This window comes from Anopheles coluzzii, chromosome 2, assembly GCF_943734685.1.
Source record: "Anopheles coluzzii chromosome 2, AcolN3, whole genome shotgun sequence".
In the NCBI taxonomy this organism is placed as follows: domain Eukaryota; kingdom Metazoa; phylum Arthropoda; class Insecta; order Diptera; family Culicidae; genus Anopheles; species Anopheles coluzzii.
In genome coordinates this window covers 76,750,999-76,770,738 of record NC_064670.1, presented here as the reverse complement: position 1 = coordinate 76,770,738, position 19,740 = coordinate 76,750,999, and the positions used below count along the sequence as shown (strand labels likewise).

General features: G+C 40.3%; 1 protein-coding gene across 1 annotated transcript; it reads right to left on the bottom strand.

Moving 5' to 3' along the window:
• Positions 1 to 1,377: 1,377 nt before the first annotated feature.
• On the bottom strand, positions 1,378 to 17,753 carry LOC125908371 (uncharacterized). Its single transcript, XM_049611091.1, has 3 exons — positions 17,336 to 17,753; positions 14,200 to 15,031; positions 1,378 to 1,572 (listed from the first exon to the last, which is right to left on the bottom strand). Exons 1-3 carry the CDS (start codon positions 17,410 to 17,412, stop codon positions 1,378 to 1,380), a joined length of 1,104 nt encoding a protein of 367 aa, XP_049467048.1. The 5' UTR covers positions 17,413 to 17,753.
• Between the last annotated feature and the right edge of the window lie 1,987 nt (positions 17,754 to 19,740).

Here is a 19,740-nt window from a genome sequence, read left to right as displayed (position 1 = left end):
CAGAGGACTTCACGCTGCAGCCTGTACGGTCGGAGGATGAGCTGAACGACATGTAGCGCAAGTTGAGCGACAATCAATATATGAGGAATTGTGTGACATGGCTGCACAGCAACATCACGTCCAGACAATTGGACAAGCGGCTGAAGCAGGTGAAGGAGCTGGTACTGGATGCCACATTTGTGTTGAGTTGCCGTTGGTCTGCAAGGAACGATAAAATAGCGATGTCCCATTTCCCGAACGTATGTGAGCTGTTCCGGGGCGCGGCATCATGGGCGAATTCGTCCATAACAACATCATACGTTAGCAACTTTTCATACGCGTATTGCGATACATAAAATAAGCCAGTTAGTTTAAGTAAGGTTAAGTTTAAGTTTAAGTATAGTTTAGTGACAACATTTCATTCGGTTAGTAAATTAATTTCAAAGTTAAGTTAAGTTAGTTACAGTTAAAGACGTATACATTAAAGTATTAAAAGAATGTAAATATATTATTAGACTATGACTACGAAAATAACATTTTGATTCTTTCACAAAACAACCAACCAAAACTTGCTCACTATTCGCCCGATTGGTCTGAAACACAATACACAAAGTTGGGCTACGGGAGGGATACCGGAAGAGGCATATTTTTGACATTCACAATTCTCCATTCACCTGTGTAACTAAACTATTTCGCATTATTTACCCTACCCTAAAGTACAAAACACAAAGCTGGGCATATTTTTTCTTTAAGGCTTCATTTACATATGTGTGTGTCAACGGTACAAATGTGTATACCCCGGCCCGCGCTGTCTGCACTGCAACTAGCTTGCACATCAAGGTATTGCTGGGGTAGTGTTTCAGGGTACTTGTGTTTAAGTCGTCCATGCTGATCGAGTAAATATTCGCCTCCGTCGAGAGGCACGGTTCTATTAATGCAGGCACCTGCTGAAAGAAACCATACTCCTGCACTGTAATTTCGTTGCCCGATTTTGTGGCCGTTTCGTACCAGACCACCTCGCCCGAGTTGGCCATACACCACTGGTCGCGGAAATTTTGCCGCTGCGTAAAACCCTCCCGTACGGTCGCTATGGTGTCGACACCTACCGTCCGCACCAATTGCTCGTCCACCTTTCGTTGGTTTTGCTGGCGCTTGGCAACATTAATATGTTGCAGTTCCAGCAAACGATGGACCGCTTGGACCAGGCTGTGCCTCCCGGAATGTACCAACTTTTTGAGCTCGTGCAAAAATGCCTCTAAAAGGAAGGCCGATATAGTTTTTAAACCCTCAAACCTGCGCACGTCGTCGTAAACGTGCAGCAGGTTATGCACGTTGATATTCATAAGCACTGGACTGTACAAATCGCCATAGGCTGCCACAAACCTATGCAGAAATGAGTCAGCCAGTTCCCATTTTGCGCGGTGGTAGGTGGTGGTCATGGACCACCTGGATGTCTTCGACGTCACTTGCTGCACCGATGTTTGCGTCGGCCATGCTGTCCTCCTCGCTGTCGCTAAGCGGAGCATCATTGTCTGTAAAACAGCTCGGAACGGGCTTCCATGTACGATGGCTCAGCATCATCGGCTTGGTTTTCTGTAATATAGACTTGTAGAACATTTAACAACACTGCTCGTTACATTCACCTCACTCATAACCGTTCATGTACTCAAACACAGTCGGCAGCCTTCGTTTCCGGGTACGACGGAATTCCCTCTTCACCTCCTCCAAACGCCGCTTATACGCCCGTTTAGCTGCATGGTACACCAAGCCAATCTTTTTATCTGGATTACGTTCCATTTTCACTCTTCTAATACAAACACTTTGCGAAGGTTGCGAAGATGTGCACTGGTTGAAGTGCTGTTATCGTTTGTTTTAATTTCACAACGGTTCCTTTCTCCACGCTTCACATTGACAACACGCGAGAAAGAGATAGGGAGGGAAAAAGCACGAACGACAGCTGACAGCAATTGGCAGTCTGACACACCAATACATCGATAGCTGTCACAGCGCGCTCAGGCGAGGGGTATGGGGCGGAGCCAGGGACTGGTAGTTCGACGAGCTGCTTGATAAATTTGCCGTTGGAGAGAAAAGGAAGGCATGATAAAATTCTCCGAACGCCATGATTTCTTCCGTCGCTTTGCACAGCGGGTCTGAGCAGTGTGGAAGTGCACAGTGCTAGTACTTTCGCAAAGTACGCTCTCTGAGCACAGTGCAGCAGGGCTAGAACTGTACCAGCACTTTGATAGCACAGTGGTAGAACTTTCGCACAGTGCGCTCTCTGAGCACAGTGCCGAAGTGCTAGCACAGCGCTAGCACTTTCGCACAGTGCGCTTTCTGTGCACTACACAAGGCGCTGTACGTTTTTTGAGCCCTGTGCGCTCATTGAGCATTTCGTGTACTTAGTGGTGCCTCGTTAACATGGAAAAAGCGGAAACCTATTGGCACAATAAAGAAATAACTGACCCACATTGTACTTTTTGTGGAAACAAAGACAATTATGAACACAAATTTAAAACATGCCAAAAAAATGAACAATACTGGAGGATGTTTTCAGAAATAGTAGTATTTTATAATACTACTTAAAATGGCCCGGTTACAGGGCTACGCAACGTTTATTGGGACATATACGTCTTATCAACGATATAAGAATTGCACTTCAAATAATCATTTTGTTTTTGAATCCTTTGTAAAAGAATTTTTTGTGTGCTAATATTATTTATAACAAACTTTGCAGCGTATAGTATTTGACAATTTTCTTTATTTAAGGTACTACAAATTGAATTGTGAGTGGTGTTCCGGTTGGAATATTTTTTTTTTATCAAAATACACAATGTTTGCGATAAATTTGATCTTTCGGGTCATATGTTCCAGGTAACATCAAGTCCTGTGGTATCTTGGCATACGCCTTATCGAATCCCGGGAATGTCGTATTCTACGAACTCTTTCCGCTCTTCAACATCTTGAACAGTCTGGGCTGTCGGCACACGCATGTTTTCCCGCAAACACAATGCCCTAAATTTGCCTCCCAGCATGCTCCGCCGGATGCACTGCTGCAGGACCTGGACGTTGGTACCACGCGGAACGATTGACAGTAGCTGTCGAAAGTCGCCACATACCAGCACCACCTTATCACCGAACGTTCGGCGGTTTCCCATAACGTCCTGCAGGGCGCGATCGAGGGCGCGAGCTTTTAGAGCAGGGGTCTCCAAACTACGACCCGCAGGCCGCATGCGGCCCTCAAGAGCCTATTATGAGACCCGTGGCAGCTTTGTGAAGGTTAAAATAAATAGTTAATTATTGTTACCATTTTTAAAGAAATTCCATAAGAACAATGATGCCTGTTGCATCAATTCGGCATGTGCTGACATAGATGTTACAGGAACTGTTAGCGTCCATGTTTAGCGATAGCTTGAATATAGAGTGTAGCGTACGTCCCCCGGTCAGTAGCAGAGCAGCAATTCCACTCGGATACACTGCGATTGAAATTTCCGATTAGAATCGCGTGTACGCAAGTATAGTTTCGAACAGAAACGACTTCCCGGTGTCCATCAATGAAAAAGATCTGTCCATGTGCCTACTCTCGGCTGGATTGTTCTGTCAAACCGTAGCTATCCACTGCTGCGGTAATTACATCGTAATTCGTTATTCGTTGTTTAATCGGTTCACGTATACTCATATGTAATCCAGCACATCGATAGCATAAAAGTGCTCATCGTCCACCAAGGAAAATATTTCGGCAACGGATAAGGCGCTACAATGCTGGTCCTATCTGCATAAAGTCGGATAACTGTGGCATACAGGAAACATCGTCATCGTCTTCTGCGGCGCGATTTAGCGCAGGTGCTGATCAATGAGTCGCAGCACTTTGAGGTGCTTGACAGCTCGCAGCAGCCGATTCTGCTCGGAGTGTGTACGGTGCACCGGCTCTGATTTCGCCGGTAAAAGTCTTCAGAACGACGTTTGCGTCCTACAATAAAAGAGGATTCTGGGACATTCCCTCCGACAATATAAGGGAAAATAGGTGACGCAGATGTTGAGCATTCCAAATGAAACTGCTTCCTGTAGGGTCCTGGATATTTTGGTGTCGTCCTGCAAAAATCCAGACATCAACAGTACACCATGCGGTCAATAACGATATCAGTCTGGCAGCGGTGTGTGATCCACTGGTTACCCGTACCAACATACCATGGAAGCTGCTGCAATTAATTTTATGCTTACTTGTACTTATTTAATTTTTAAACTATTTAGATCACTTCATAAATATTACACAACATATTATTCGTATGTTTGTTTGAGGTAAACATGGTTGTCGTTTTTCGTGCAACGCCTACATCGATGAATCGCTATGTCGGTGCAAAGTGTGCAAGGAAACCAACACGGTACAGAAATCATCCAAGCTATCCGCACCTAACATCAACTCACTAAGCAACATCGTCTCACTATAGAGTGGAAAAGTAACGCTCTATAGTGAGAGATTGAAAATGAGAACCTTTTTGTAAAATTTGTTATAGGATAAGGCTCACTACATTTGTTGAAATGTTAAAACCGGAATTAAAAAACTTGAATTCAACAAAACGTGCGAAGGCTATGAGTCTATTTGTAAATTATATAGAACTTATAGAAAACAAACAGATATTTGAGGTATCGGATAAACATGAACTTAAAGCTTTGATAGGATAATTAGTAGATAAGAACCTTCTATTGTATTGTTTTAATAAAAAAAATGGCACTAACAGCATGCAATAACATGAAAGATGAGTATGAAGTGTGACAGAAAGATAATGTCCCAATGGTCATATCCTTCCTGTAAATGTAGTTGATTCAGAATAGTTCTACTATATTACCGCATTGTGCAACACACAGATAATTCCATCGGAAGATAGATTAATAACGGATTTTCGGATTACTTCCCTACTGTTTTTCCTTTTGTTTTGTTCTTCTAAAATACACATTATCCCCGGGTAGTGTGGGATTTTTACCCACTAAAAACTCTCCTTCATGAATTCGAAATTAGCAACTCTTGAAACCAGCGTATAGCTTAGCTATCGCATTCAAAAGAGCTTAAAATTAAGAATTTTTCCAACTGGCTAGATTAAATTAAACTTGAAAAAAAAAATCGTTTATTGCAATGATCGTCACTGGATCCATGTGCAAAAATCCTTATTTCAAAAAAGCTTCTGAAACCAGCGAAAACGACCTTTGTAACTAATTAAGGATAGTATTTTTGAAATAAAATTATAGAAAAAAAAACAAATTCAAGCATGACAGCGTATTTAGCATCAACACTTATCAAAAAGGTTGTGTTTTACCAAATTAGTAGAAGTATACTGATTATTAGGAGCACACTATAGGAATGGTAGTGTAGTAAAAATATGAAATATTTATGGCGTTTAAATGTAAGTAAAATGAAAAAAACAGTAGTTCAATTGATTTTACGCTCACTTAATGCTTTGTTAAGCACTGCTGCTAAACCAGTTCTTGCTGTTTTTATTTTGTATTATTAACAATATTTTGTTCAATTTGTTTGGGTTTAGTTTCCAGATTCCGTTTACTTCGTTCAATGTCTCCTGCCTGCCTCCTTAAAAAACATTTGTTCACAAGGAACTGAAGTAGCAGGTATGCACAAGTCACGGAGCATTACTTGGTAGACTGTTGGATATTTATATTTGTTTAACTTTCACCATTCCAATGAATCATTGTTACGGTGTGCCAAAGGCTCTGCAACGTAATTATAAAGCTCTTTTTCTGCTTTTTCTACGGTTGCTCGGGGAATAGAGGTTGTGTATGCATATTTAAATTTGTTATTTAAGCCATCGATCAAAAATTGCATCATTTCTTAAACTGGTAAGACCGAAGACCTAATAAGACTTAGTTTGCAACAATGATTTTAGTTTTGACAACAGTAGCATATGCAAAACACGAACCTTTGATACGGTTACATTTTCTTCAGTTGACATTTCTTTGGTTACTACATCGCATATTTTTAGTATGTCAGACCAAGGTGTGTTTATTAAGGAGGTGAATTGTTAGCGCGTTTTCCGGGCGCCATCATTGAGTATTGTTATGTCAAATCGCATACAATTTTCTATACCCCCCCCCAGCCCTCCCCGATTCTAATACCGGAGCCCCCAGTATTGTTATGTGAAGTCGTGAAATGTCAATTTGCTATGAAGCACTTCACCTCCTAATATCCATACACCTTGTGTCAGACGCCTCGTTCATAATTAGCCATTCAGCTTCACTTAATTCATATTCTAACCGGAGCAATGCAAGAGTAGAAATTATAGGTTCTTGATTTGGATAAAATCGCTCCAGCATATAGTACGTAGAATTCCACCGTGTGGCTACGTCTAACAAAAGTTTCAGCTTTGGATATTTCATATTGTTCTGCATCTCCTGGAGCTTCTACAGAGCAATTGTGCCTTTTTTAATGTGTTACAATCTTCCGTATGTTTGTAAGCATATCTGATATTGTTTTACAGATTGCGTTATTTTACAATTGAACTAGCTGGCCCGACAAACTTAGTTATTCAAAAAAAAAAAAATTATATATTCCATTATTGCTTTGTTACTCGGTATAGTTGTATCGTGCCCGTATCCCCTCAGGATCCGATCATCAAGTGTAAACCGCCAGGCACCTCACACCAAGTGTCAAAGTGCCGTATACAACACAACAACAATCCTGCTCTTTGTATGGGAGATAGAAAATCATTATTAAATTAAGTTTAGTGTAACATTTGAACGATTTATAAGTCTTAAAACCTATTCTCATACTACCATGAGGTGTGTGCAAAGTTTCGTTGAAAATGATCTAGCCGTTTCGGAGGTTGCTCGCAACAAACACCGTGACAGGAGATTTTTATATATATAGATTAAGCATATGAACAAAACATCGAATGTGGCGGATTCCTAAGGTATTCACTGCACTCTTCATGTTAGCCGCATTATCTGTGACAACATAACAAACTTTTTTTTGAAATATTATAGTTATCCATAACAGTTCTCAACCACTGATCTATATTTTCTGCAGTATGTCGTTTTGCACACTCGTTACAATCTAATATATAAGATGTCAATTTGCCGTCCGTTTCATCAATAAAATGAGCTTTTGCTGCTAAAAAGCTAACATTGGGACCCTTCACGATTCTAGTCAGCTTTTGTATGGAGTTTGACAGTTGGAGGCTTAAATCATGTAAACATTCGTTACAAAACCACACACATAACTAGCCTGCAATTTTCAGTCTAGATTATTCTAGCCTCAATGCTAGAATTAGATTCGACTACATGCTCGAAAACACGGTGTTGTTTACATTTACCCCAAGGTGCATTAAAGAGATCAGATGGTGGAATCTAGAACCAAAGTGTATGTAGTCCAGGTGGTCTCATAGTATGTTTTTTAAAACCAAATTTGAATATCACTTTTTAACAGAATAGGTGAAAACTTTTGTTCAAACAAGCTTTCTTGAGGCTCGTTTGAATACTCATAACATTCTTAAAATCTTCATTCCGAAGCAGAAGCGATAAAAATCAGGCTTCTAAATTCATACTCCTTGGGATAAGCCCACCTGTATATTACACTCACTTAGATAGCTGCTCGAAAACTGCTATATAATGCAAACAGCTGAGAGGCTGAAATTTCAGCCTACGAACTTACAACGGAAAGGGCCCCAATCGTTGTCGCAATCATAAAATTTCGCAGAGCATCCCTATCATTTTGTTTGCAAAGTTTTACTTCATCATATTGAAAATATAATTCGATGTACCGTATTTAACGGAGGAGATATATAAAAACAGTGGATATTTGAATTGTGCAAAACACTTTTTCACATCTTTTTTTTTCTAATTTTTTAAAGCCAGTACTACACGTGTTATGGCATTATGACCAATATTGCCATGATCTGAAACCGTTGTGCACGGATTAAGCGATAGCGATCCGTCTTGACATGCTGTCAGTTTCGAATGAAAAGCAAAGTGAATGAAAGGGAGGTGAGCTTATCGAAAGATTTAGGTCGCCATGACGATTGTCAAATTTGACACTATATAACCGGTATTGTTTACCTTTTCTTCCTGTGCATAACATCGTCGCACAATCAGTTTTATTTCTTCAACAGGCATTGTATGGATTGTTTAATTATTTCAGTATTCTAATGTAAGTCCCTCATCAATGTAATTCCTTATCTTCATGGAATAGTTACTGATTTGTATTATTTTCAGATATTGGAAACAATTCATTACGGAATTCGGATATGATGTTACGTGCTTACGTTACAGTAGAACGTGCTGCTTTGTGAACCCTAAAGAGATTGGCCCCTGCTGCCGTTTCATCGTTGGCGACTCCATTGGCCTGGCTTCACACCACCCGCTGCAGCCGCACATCAAGGGAGGAAGTCATTCTCCCTCCCTTAAGCGCATCACCTTCTGCATCGGCCTCGGCGTATATGGTCCCGACTGCATCGCATCACGATGATGGTGCATTCCACCTCGGCTGCAGAAAGGAAGTCCCGCATCAAAGGCGATGAAATATTCCGGCTCATATGCAGCACAGAAGCTTGACTGTAATCTTACGAGCTTGATGATACTTGAAGTTCTTCATTTGCTACATTTCTATATAACTCATTTTTGGTATTTTTCCAGGCCAACAATTGCAAAAAATTAGCGAGTAAATATTAGCGAAATCTAACACTGGAGCATTAGAACCGAATAAGATAGCCTAACCAAACTCTTAGAATGCTACGATACCAGATGACGGTTGAAATGACATACGTTATTTGTTGAAAAAACAAGTGCATCGGTACATGCTAGCGCTACTCAAAAGAATTATCAGAAGCAAAATAGTATGCTCACAAGCATGACTGTTACAAATATACTCAACATCTTTTTTTCTGAATTGGTCGCCGTGCCAATCGTTTAACACGTTCAGCCCGATGGCAGGTCCCAGGGCCTGCCAGTTAACTTTCCCGCATGCCGGTGGCAGGCCCTGGAGCCTGCTATTGGTATTTTGCTAGGGAAACAAACAACATTGCGAACAACTTCATTTATTTCATTTATATGTTCTAGTCGGAATAGTTAGTCTCTAAATGAATATTATCATTAGTGTCGCGCACACGAAAGTGTCTTTCGGAGCAGCAGCTTAAGACAGGCACAGTACACGCCGACTTAAGCACAATAATGAACGCACCAACTGGTTCTTGGCAAGTAATCCCTTCATTAATTTATTCAATTGATTTTATACTCTAAAAATGCTGACCGTCGTCGATCAGCATATTCTTCTTAATCTATTCTTCTTAGCCTATTTTTCCATTTAATCGTTAAACCAGCGCGCCTCGCTGGCGCGTTGCATAACATAGCTAGTCAGCATTTATTGACCTAGCAACGCTTTGTTTTTTAAGCCTAAATTGTCGTCAGCGACAATTAGAGTCAACCTGGTTAATTTCACCGTTTATAATACATCATGATATTATTTAAAAAATGTGCTTATTCACTAATATATACATTTATAATTTATACATAATCAAAAGTTATAAGTAAATTTATCTAATTCATATTTCTGTCTGTTTTATACATCCGTTAAACGAAGCAACTAATTTGTAATTTTTCGCATTTTTTTCGTAGTTTTGGAAAACTTTTCAAAGCATTGACGCCCAATATAACCCATTATGTACTCGAGTCCATCGCTGTCTTGTTCAGGAAGCTCGATAGCGGAACTACTGACGGAGCTTAACATTTCACTGCTTCTTGAACTCAGGGTATCGGCTTGTATGCTTTGTTTAACTGGGGGTTGATTTAAGGCCGAGGTAATGATTGATGCTGAAATTATATCACCGTCATTAGCCTGTTCAGAACCTTCATTTTCAATCTCAATCGATGTCCGAATTTGCGATGAGATATATTCATCTGTACAAGAAAATGTAGATGGCTCCAAGTCTGTTTGATTTTTAAGGAACGTAGGTGCTTTTCCTAATATAATCATCTTAATACGATGAATGCAGCTCATTGGTGAGGGATGATCATATACCCCTCTGTCGTGATATCCGCAACTGTCTTCGCCAATTTCAACATTCGTTTTTTTCATTTTCCTTTTTTTTATTATCTCTTTATTTTTATTGCTGTCTCGTGCTTCAGATGTTTAGGATGCTTGGTGCTTTATGACCGCTCTCGTCAACATTCGTCCAAAAACTGATCGCTGTGTCGTTCTCTCTCTCCGTCGTCCCCAAAGCTCTCTCCGATTTTTGTTCGTCTCTCGTGGTCATCGCTCCAATTCGTTTCTCTCCCGCTCTCGTTTCTCTGCCGCTCTCGTTTCTCTGTACTTTGTGCTTCCTTTCTCTGGCTCCGTCTCTCGTCCTAGGTTGCTTATCATTTTGACACTTGCCTATACATCGATCTTCTATATTTTTATTATTTCTTATTCTATTCTCTACATTCGCCTCTACTCCTACTCTATTGATCAATTTGATACAAAACCATATCCCTCAGCTTATTCGGCATCTTAATATCCCTTCTTGGTCTTTTTTGTGAAGCAAATTCTGGACTATCATCCGATATCTGTACTTGCCCTTCTCCGGAGTTATTTCTTTTCGAGAGTATGACCGTTGGATTTGTCTTAGGTAATGGTTGTCTTATTGCCTTCTTACAATCTGCCACGTTCCTGGTGTATTGTACGCCTCGATCGTTCTGTAGCACCACCTTCGCACCCTGTCTAGCCAAAACTGTAAATTCTTCTAAGGAAAATGTAGCATTCGTCTTATTTTTCTTGGAAATTGAAATAAAAACCGTATCCCCCACGGAAATGTCAGAATCTTTTGCCCCTCGATGAGAGTCTGCATATTTTTTGCTAATCATTTTAGAGAATTTATCCTGCTCACGTACGTTACATCTATCCACGTGGTTATATAATTTGGATTCCCAAAGGCTCGGGAAGAATCCCCGATATCGCCATCCTACTAATAACTCGAAAGGTGTTATACCTAGACGGGCGTGTGGTTTCATGTTATTATGTACATGTACGTAAGAGTTTAGGGCTTCCTTCCAACTGCCTCCTTCATGTTTGGCTGCTGCAAGCGCTTTGATGATTCCCTGATTTTGTCTTTCGACGGCTCCGTTAGATTGTGGATTAAGGGGTAAAGATTTGTAAACTTTTACGCCTTTCTCTTCCCAGTAAAGAGTAAATTCACTACTTTGAAACGGTGGTCCATTATCGCTCTGAATAGTTAGAGGTAAACCCCAGATAGTAAATATTCTGTTTAAGACCATAATGGTACTCTTAGCGTCTATGTTATTCATCTCATTTACGGCTATATATCTTGAGTATGTATCGACAACTACTAAAAACTCGCCTGTTCCACAACCAGGAATTGATAAAAAATCGATTTGGAGGACTTGCCAAGGGCCGTCAGGCAACGTACGATTCGTAAGAGGTACCGGTGGGTTTTTTCTTGATATTGCTAAACATGTGGTACATTTCTTCACAAAGTTTTCAACGTCCATACTCATGTTAGGCCACCAAAAATATTCTCTCAAAATGCGTTTCATAGCCGAGATACCTAAATGACCTTTATGAGCAATTTGCATTATTTCTGATCTTAATTCAGTTGGTGGTATTACCTTATCGTCCTTGAAGATCAGTGATCCCAGAGAACGAATGGATTTCCTTTCTGCTTCGTACCTTCGAATATTGTCAGGCCAACTTCCAGATCTAATAGCTATTCTTACTGCGTCAAGTTCTATGTCCCGTTCTGACGCCTCCTCGATGTCCCTCCAAGAAACGCTAATAAGTCCTTCCCCTAAAGTATACAGAACATGTTTTTCGTCATCTTCGTCGAATGGTTCATCTTCCTCTGTTTTAGCTAACAAACGCGATAAAGCATCTCCCATATTTAAGTGTCCTGGAATACGCTTCACCGTAAAGTCGTAAGCTTGCAGTCTCAACGCCCAAGCTTCTGCCCTCGTAACCGCTCGCTTACTTTGCCTGCAACTTTCGCCAAAGATAAATTCATTTGCCTCGGAGTCCGTCCGAATGGTAAACTTTTTGCTTGTTAAATAGAATGAGAATCGCTCTACTCCCCAAACTATCGCCAATGCCTCTCTCTGTGTCTGAGGATACTTTTGTTCGGTTCTAGTTAAAGCTTTTGATGCGCATGCAATTATTCGTGGCTTACTATCAGTATCGAATTGCACCAGGGCCGCTCCTAAACCCACCGGAGAAGCGTCTACGTAGAGCTCAGTCTCATCTTTGTAGCTAAAGTATCCTAATCTAGAAATTGAATTCAACGCTTCGTGCTTGAGGTAAACAAATTCATCCTCCTCTGATTCTGTCCAGTAAAATGTTTCCGACTTTGCTAGCTCGCGTAAATGTTTCGTCTTGTCTGCTCGCATGTAAATGAAACGCTCTGAATAATTCATAAATCCTAAGAAACTTTTCACTTCGAGCACAGTCTCCGGTCGACGGAAGTTCCTAACTGCTTTTAGTTTTTCGTCTTCGACACGCATTCCCTTGTCTGACATAAAAAAAACCTACAAACTTTACTTGTTTTTTTCCGAAGACGCATTTGTCGTTGTTAATACGTACATTATGATTTTGTGGTCGATCCAGAACTGCTTTCAGGTTTTTATCATGTTCTTCTTTCGTTTTACCGTGTACTAAAATATCATCCAAGTAACATTTTTGTCCACTACAGCCCAACAATATTTTTGTTTGTAATATTTCCTGAAAGATGTCAGGGGCGTTGCACAAACCAAATGGTAGACGTTTGAACCGGTAAGTAGCATTTCCGGCAAAAAAATTTGTAAGATGCCGCGATTGTTTTGCGATTTCTACATGGAAGAACGCACTTGTAAGGTCGATAGTAGAAAAATATTTGGCACCATGAAGGTCGGCCAGAATTTCCTCTAAATTTGGCATTCTAAAAGGTGTGCGTATAATACATTTATTTGGGCCCCTTAGATCCACTACTAGCCGTATATCGTCTTTACCTTTTGGGACGACTAGTAAAGAAGAGCAGAATGACCTATCCATTGAATCCGTAACGAGCTCTATAATCCCTGTATCTAAAAGATCCTGTAGCCTACGTTCGGTCTCCTCTCGAAATGGCAATGGAATGTTTGTAAATATTTTGCGAGATGGTGGCTTGGTAATGTCATACGACAAAATTACCGGGGGAACATTGAATTTTGGGAATTCTTTCTTTGTCGCTACTGCTAAAATTTCGCCTGGAAATCTAACAACACTACCTTGGTAATCGTCCCCACGATCGACTACGACGTTGAGTCCTAACTGCAACACACTGTACCGAAGGGCTGTATCCCTTCCAATTAAAGGCTTGCCGCCTTTGATAATATAAAATTTTTCGAAAAAACACGGCCTTTCCTCGGAAATAAAAAGCTCCGTAACGAAAGTTCCTACAACGTTTATCTCGCCCGAGCTGGCGTACGCGCGAAGCGGTTTATCGGTACCTTCTGATACACAATATATGTGTTTCTTGGAAGTTTCATCATTATAAAGCTTATCAAAGATACTTTCGTTAACGGTGTTGACCTCTGCTCCTGAATCGATCAGAAAAACCACCGACGTAGAATTTGCTATACGACCGACGATGTATCCACTAGGTATTTCCGTTTCGTGACCACCATTTATAGTTACTGCCATCTGTTCGACAACCTGAAATAATCATCAAAATTATCAGATCCATGTCATAATTTCCATGTAATACACCTCAATTCAGAAATGTCATTATAGTTACTCTTGTAGATTATTCACCAAATTTATTTTATGCAAACAATTAGTAATTCAAAGAACATTAAAAACTTGAAAAAAAAAATACGGACACCGTTTCAACTTTAATAATCACTTACGATATTTGTGTCATCTTTTCCGTCCTCCTCTTTTGCCAACGTGGCAATTTTGCCAGGTTTTGCCGATCTCTCGTCTTCTCGACTGATCCGACGCTTAAGTGTGTTAGGGATTGGCGTTATTCGACAAGCGCGTTCGATATGGCCCGTTTTATGGCAGTTACGACAAACCTTGTCCACAGCATGGCATTTAGACGACACGTGTAAACGGCTGGTGCATCTCCAACAAGGCACAATCTTATTTAACGCCCTTGCACCAACCCGTTCATAGTTGTTTCCGTTATCTCTAAAATTTCTCCAATTTGGCCGTCCTTGGTATTCGATACTTTTTCCACGTAGACCTGAAGGGTGCCGTGCGGAGGAATCAGTTTCTACCCGTCCGCGTGTAACCGCCGCAACTATGGCTTCCGCTTCCGGTTGATGCGTCTTCTTGAAGATTTCTTCGTTCGTTTTGTCCAACTCGTAACCTCTGATCTTATCCACAAGTGCCGTTGAAGTACCTCCCTTGCGCATAACCTTACGACCCGCTTCCCGGATTTTAGAGTTTAGTGCATGTAGTTGAAGAACTTTAGTCACGCTCTCCGTTAACTTTTCTTCATCGAAATCGCACAGCTTGGCTGAAGCTATCACGCGCTTTACGTATTTTAAGTCAGATTCATCTGCACCTTGAGTCAAGGATCTAAACTTTTGACGCTGTACTAGACGATATTCCCGGGATCCAAACAGATCTTTCAACCGTTTCATTGCGTTTGAGTATGGTGCAATAGCTACGTCGGGGAATGCTAGGGTTGGTGTTCCTCCCAAGGTTTCCAGTAGTAATGGTCCGGCCTTTACCTTAAAGACGTTGTTTTTAGTGTGTTCGTCTGTGATGCCGGCGAGCTCCATGGATGCCTCTAATAAATCTTTCCAATTTTCAAAAGATTTGCGATCGATCTCGTCCTTTATATCGAGCGGTTTACATTCCGGAATGTTTATAGATACCGCAGAGAGTGAGTTCATTGAAATAGCTAGTGTGGAGCTGTCATTGCTCGCTATGTCAATTGCGGTCGAGTGTCGTGGTTCCATGTCAATGCTTTCCTCAAACGGCATAGCTCTCTGCAGTCGATTGTTCTTAAACTTCATCTTCTGGAGTTTAGCGACTAGTAGCATATTTCTTTTTCTCTCCAACTTAAGCGCCTTCCGCAACTTGTTTCCTTTATTGGGCTTCCTTAAAAAAAAATAAGATTAAAATTTTGTCCGTTCAATGTGTTATATATATTTTTGCAGCCCTCCCAGAGGCATACATTTTCGAGTAGCCCTCCTGGAGGCGTCCTCATGTTACAAGTAGCCCTCCCAGAGGCGTACCGTTTTTTTTTATTAGTATCATTATTACATATATATTTGATTTCTTCATTTTTTTTTTTTTTGCAGCCCTCCCAGAGGCGTACATTTTTCGAGTAGCCCTCCCAGAGGCGTCCTCTTTTTACACTCGGCCCTCTCAGAGGCGTTCGTTATTATTTTTTTGTTTTTTTGTAGCCCTCCCAGAGGCGTACATTTTCGAGTAGCCCTCCCGGAGGCGTCCTCGTGTTACAAGTTGCCCTCCCAGAGGCGTACCTTATTCTTTTGTTTTATTAGTATCATTATTACATATATATTTGATTTCTTCATTTTTTTTTGCAGCCCTCCCAGAGGCGTACATTTATCGAGTAGCCCTCCCAGAGGCGTCCTCTTTTTACACTCGGCCCTCTCAGAGGCGTTTGTTATTATTATTATTTTTTTGTAGCCCTCCCAGAGGCGTACATTTTCGAGTAGCCCTCCCGGAGGCGTCCTCGTGTCACAAGTAGCTTTCCCAGAGGCGTACTTTATTCTCTGGTTTTATTTTTATTATATATATATATATTTGTCTAATTTTTTCTTTTTTTTTTGCAGCCCTCCCAGAGGCGTCCTCTTTTTACATTCGGCCCCGTTCAGAGGCGTTCGTTATTATTATTTTTTTGTAGCCCTCCCAGAGGCGTACATTTTCGAGTAGCCCTCCCGGAGGCGTCCTCGTGTTACAAGTAGCCCTCCCAGAGGCGTACCTTATTCTTTTGTTTTATTAGTATCATTATTACATATATATATTTGATTTCTTCATTTTTTTTGCAGCCCTCCCAGAGGCGAACATTTTCGAGTAGCCCTCCCAGAGGCGTCCTCTTTTTACACTCGGCCCTCTCAGAGGCGTTCGTTATTATTATTTTTTTTTTGTAGCCCTCCCAGAGGCGTACATTTTCGAGTAGCCCTCCCGGAGGCGTCCTCGTGTTACAAGTAGCCTTCCCAGAGGCGTACCTTATTCTTTTGTTTTATTATTATATATTTGCAGCCCTCCCAGAGGTGTTCATTTTCTGAGTAGCCCTCCTAGAGATTTTTCTCCTTTACACATAGCCATCCCAGAGGGGTATTTTATATATGTATCAACGTTCTATAATTCCAGAGAACTGCCTCAATTTACCAACTACAATTTGAATTGGTTTGACTATAATTGATAAAAAATTTCACATTCGTACCGAACCGTAAAACATATCTGGAAGATCACGCTTCATGCTAAGCACCGTACTTTAGCGTGAACACCGACTTTCGAAGCAATCCACGCATACATTTGAAGTCATAGCCTATGGAATATTTCGCTTCTTTGTAAAAAAAAAGAAAACGCCATTTTGATCCTGAGTGAAAACGCGGGTTCTCTAGACGTAGTGCACAAACCTGCGCACACACACAATTCTGGCGGACATACACTCCTGTTTGAGCATGTGTGTCTTCTAGATCAGGTATGTCAAACCTCCTGTTCGGTAGAAAATTCTTAGATTTTATTAAACAGTGGATTTGCTTAGTCTAATAAAATAATTATAAATACTGATATTTATCTTTCTTTTTTTTTACAATAGTACACTGACTCTTTTTTTTTTAATTTAAGAACTATTCTTTTCGGCTCGCGGGTTAAAAATTTAAAACATAAATGTAACGCTCTGATGAAAAGTGTTTGACACACCTGCTCCAGAATACGTACGCATACACTTAAAGTCGTGGCGCCCTAACGATCTTTTGTGTTATGTTAACAATAAGAACGCAAAACCACCGGGCAAAAATTCTAAGAATTCGCGTGATATGTGGATGTCATACACGCACAAACACACATGAACACACACTCGCACACCTCTGGTATCGTGCTCGAACAAGAATGCAAATTCCCGGGAAACGGTCATACAACTGTGGTAAGCATTGTTTCCGCGTGAATAGGCACGTTCTCCACACAATGTATGCACACTTGTCGGTATATATTTTTTTTTACAAATCCTCTGTCTTCGGTTAGAAACACCGATCCGTGTTCAATATCGCTTCTGTTCATCCTCAACATGCATCGCTCGTTTATATACATTAAAGCACATTTACTGAATGTCTTTTGCAACCGACATGACGTACTTCACTTCATTTATCAACACTTTCAGCCCATTCCCGCAATGCACTGCTCTCAATCCACAAAACGTTTTATACTTACGATCTGGGAGCGTGGTTTGCGCCATTGTCGTGATATCCGCAACTGTCTTCGCCAATTTCAACATTCGTTTTTTTCATTTTCCTTTTTTTTATTATCTCTTTATTTTTACTGCTGTCTCGTGCTTCAGATGTTTAGGATGCTTGGTGCTTTATGACCGCTCTCGTCAACATTCGTCCAAAAACTGATCGCTGTGTCGTTCTCTCTCTCCGTCGTCCCCAAAGCTCTCTCCGATTTTTGTTCGTCTCTCGTGGTCATCGCTCCAATTCGTTTCTCTCCCGCTCTCGTTTCTCTGCCGCTCTCGTTTCTCTGCACTTTGTGCTTCCTTTCTCTGGCTCCGTCTCTCGTCCTAGGTTGCTTATCATTTTGACACTTGCCTATACATCGATCTTCTATATTTTTATTATTTCTTATTCTATTCTCTACACCCTCCTATCTGCCTTAGCTATGAGAAAAAATTCTCCAGTACATCTTGATTGAGCTAAATTAAAAAGGATGATAGATCAATATGAATATATGATGTTTTTTATGTCATTAATTACCTTGTGAGTGGATATGAAGGAAATGTTGTGTCTTTTATGAAGATCATCATAAAGCATTTTAAGAGACTTTATCTGCATCAGCAACGACTTTTGAAAAATTTGCAAGCTACGCTTACCAATCACGGTCATATTTGAAACTAATTCGAACATTTCATCTAATGCTTTTATCTGATCGTCGCTTGCTGTATAAGATTTTTTATAGTCTAATTTGGCGAAAGGACTATAGGAGTTCGATATGCTGAACCATAAGTCAATTTTTTCTATGAAATTCGCCAAGTCCGTAGCTTCAGCTATATTTTTAAAATAACGACGCAAGGAAATAGCAGTAGTATGTGAGAGCAGCTGTACGGCACGTCGAACATTCTGACGCTCTTGAGGCGTCATAACTAAATGAGTTTTACTCAACTTATATAAAGGTGTAATCTCTGTTTCATTTCTAGTGGCTATCATGTCAAAAAGTAGGTCTGCCTTTATATGTTTTTCGTTGTACGTAAATCCACTATCCAAAAACCAATTCCTAGCTAATTTATTAAAGTAGCTTTAATAAATGAGGTGCATCAGGGATTACGTACACGTTATTTAAAGTTGTGGGATGTTGAAAATACGGCGTTTCGTAGTCTTGAGTTCCCAGTTCTTTCCAGCAACTTACATTTGTAGAGCAGTTGTCACTGATGATAGTTACAACGTTAATATTTATTTCACTTAGTTTTTCAATTATCTTCAAGAGTATTTCTTTTGTCATTTTCTTATCAAATCCTATGTACACAGGTTGTTTCCATTTGTTACACAGTCCTCGAGCCATCACGACCTGCAGATAGTTATGTGGTCCAATTATCTCATCCGATGCTTTGTCCAGTTTAATTATTTTGTTAACTTTCATTTCATCGAAAGACAGCACAAAGGCGATCTTTTTCAGTAAAAGTGCTGGTTAAATTGCTTATTAATTCAAGAACGTCATCCAAAATTCCTTCCTTTACAACGAGGTTCTTTGTGTATCGTTTTAAAGTTGCGTCTGCAGGTAAAGGAAACTTTCTATCTTTAGCCAAATATTTGTAGCATCGCAATCCAAAATATTTGAGTGTCAAAGCGGAGCCAATTTCCTCTTTCGTCCAAACTACACGTTGTTTCTTTTTCAAAATAATATCTATCTGGTTTTCAGATAATGTTGGCTTCAATCTTTCTTTCATTGCTGTGACAAGTGCAGCTTCATCTATACCTGCATCTTTTTTTGAAATATGTTTCTGTAAGCTATCTATTTCTGCCTTTAGTCGCTTATTTTCATTGAAGTATGAATGCAGTTTATCTCTTAAATTAGTATTCACTTCGATCAGTTTTCGATTATCTTCTTTCATTTGATCAAGTTCCCTTTTCATGTCTATACTTTATTGGCCGGGCACGTTATCTACATCGCTGAAATATTCTGAATCTGTTTGAAATTCTACATTTGGCTGGTTACACTCTTTCAATGGGGCTATCATATTCGATGGCTCGTTTTGAATAAAATCGGCTGGTTGTATCAATGATGGAATAGCTAATAAAGAGATGATAATGTGATGAAATGATAATTACTGCATAAAGCTCATATCTTTCCTTACCATATGGTTTCAATCTCTTCAGTACTGGCAAGGTTTGTGGTAAAGATGATTTTGCCATTTGATAGTCGTCGGGTTTGAAATGGAGAGAGCACACAGTAGATATTTTGGTTGGTTTCCAATGTTCATCCCGCTTACAGAAATCAATCCACTTAGGCAAAGAATCGTCTGATGGAAACGAGTGGAAAGTAATGTTCAAACCCCGCTTCTTTACATTTTCTGCATTATTTTTGCAGAATGCAGCTGCACATGAGCGAGGCATGTTGCTTCCTAC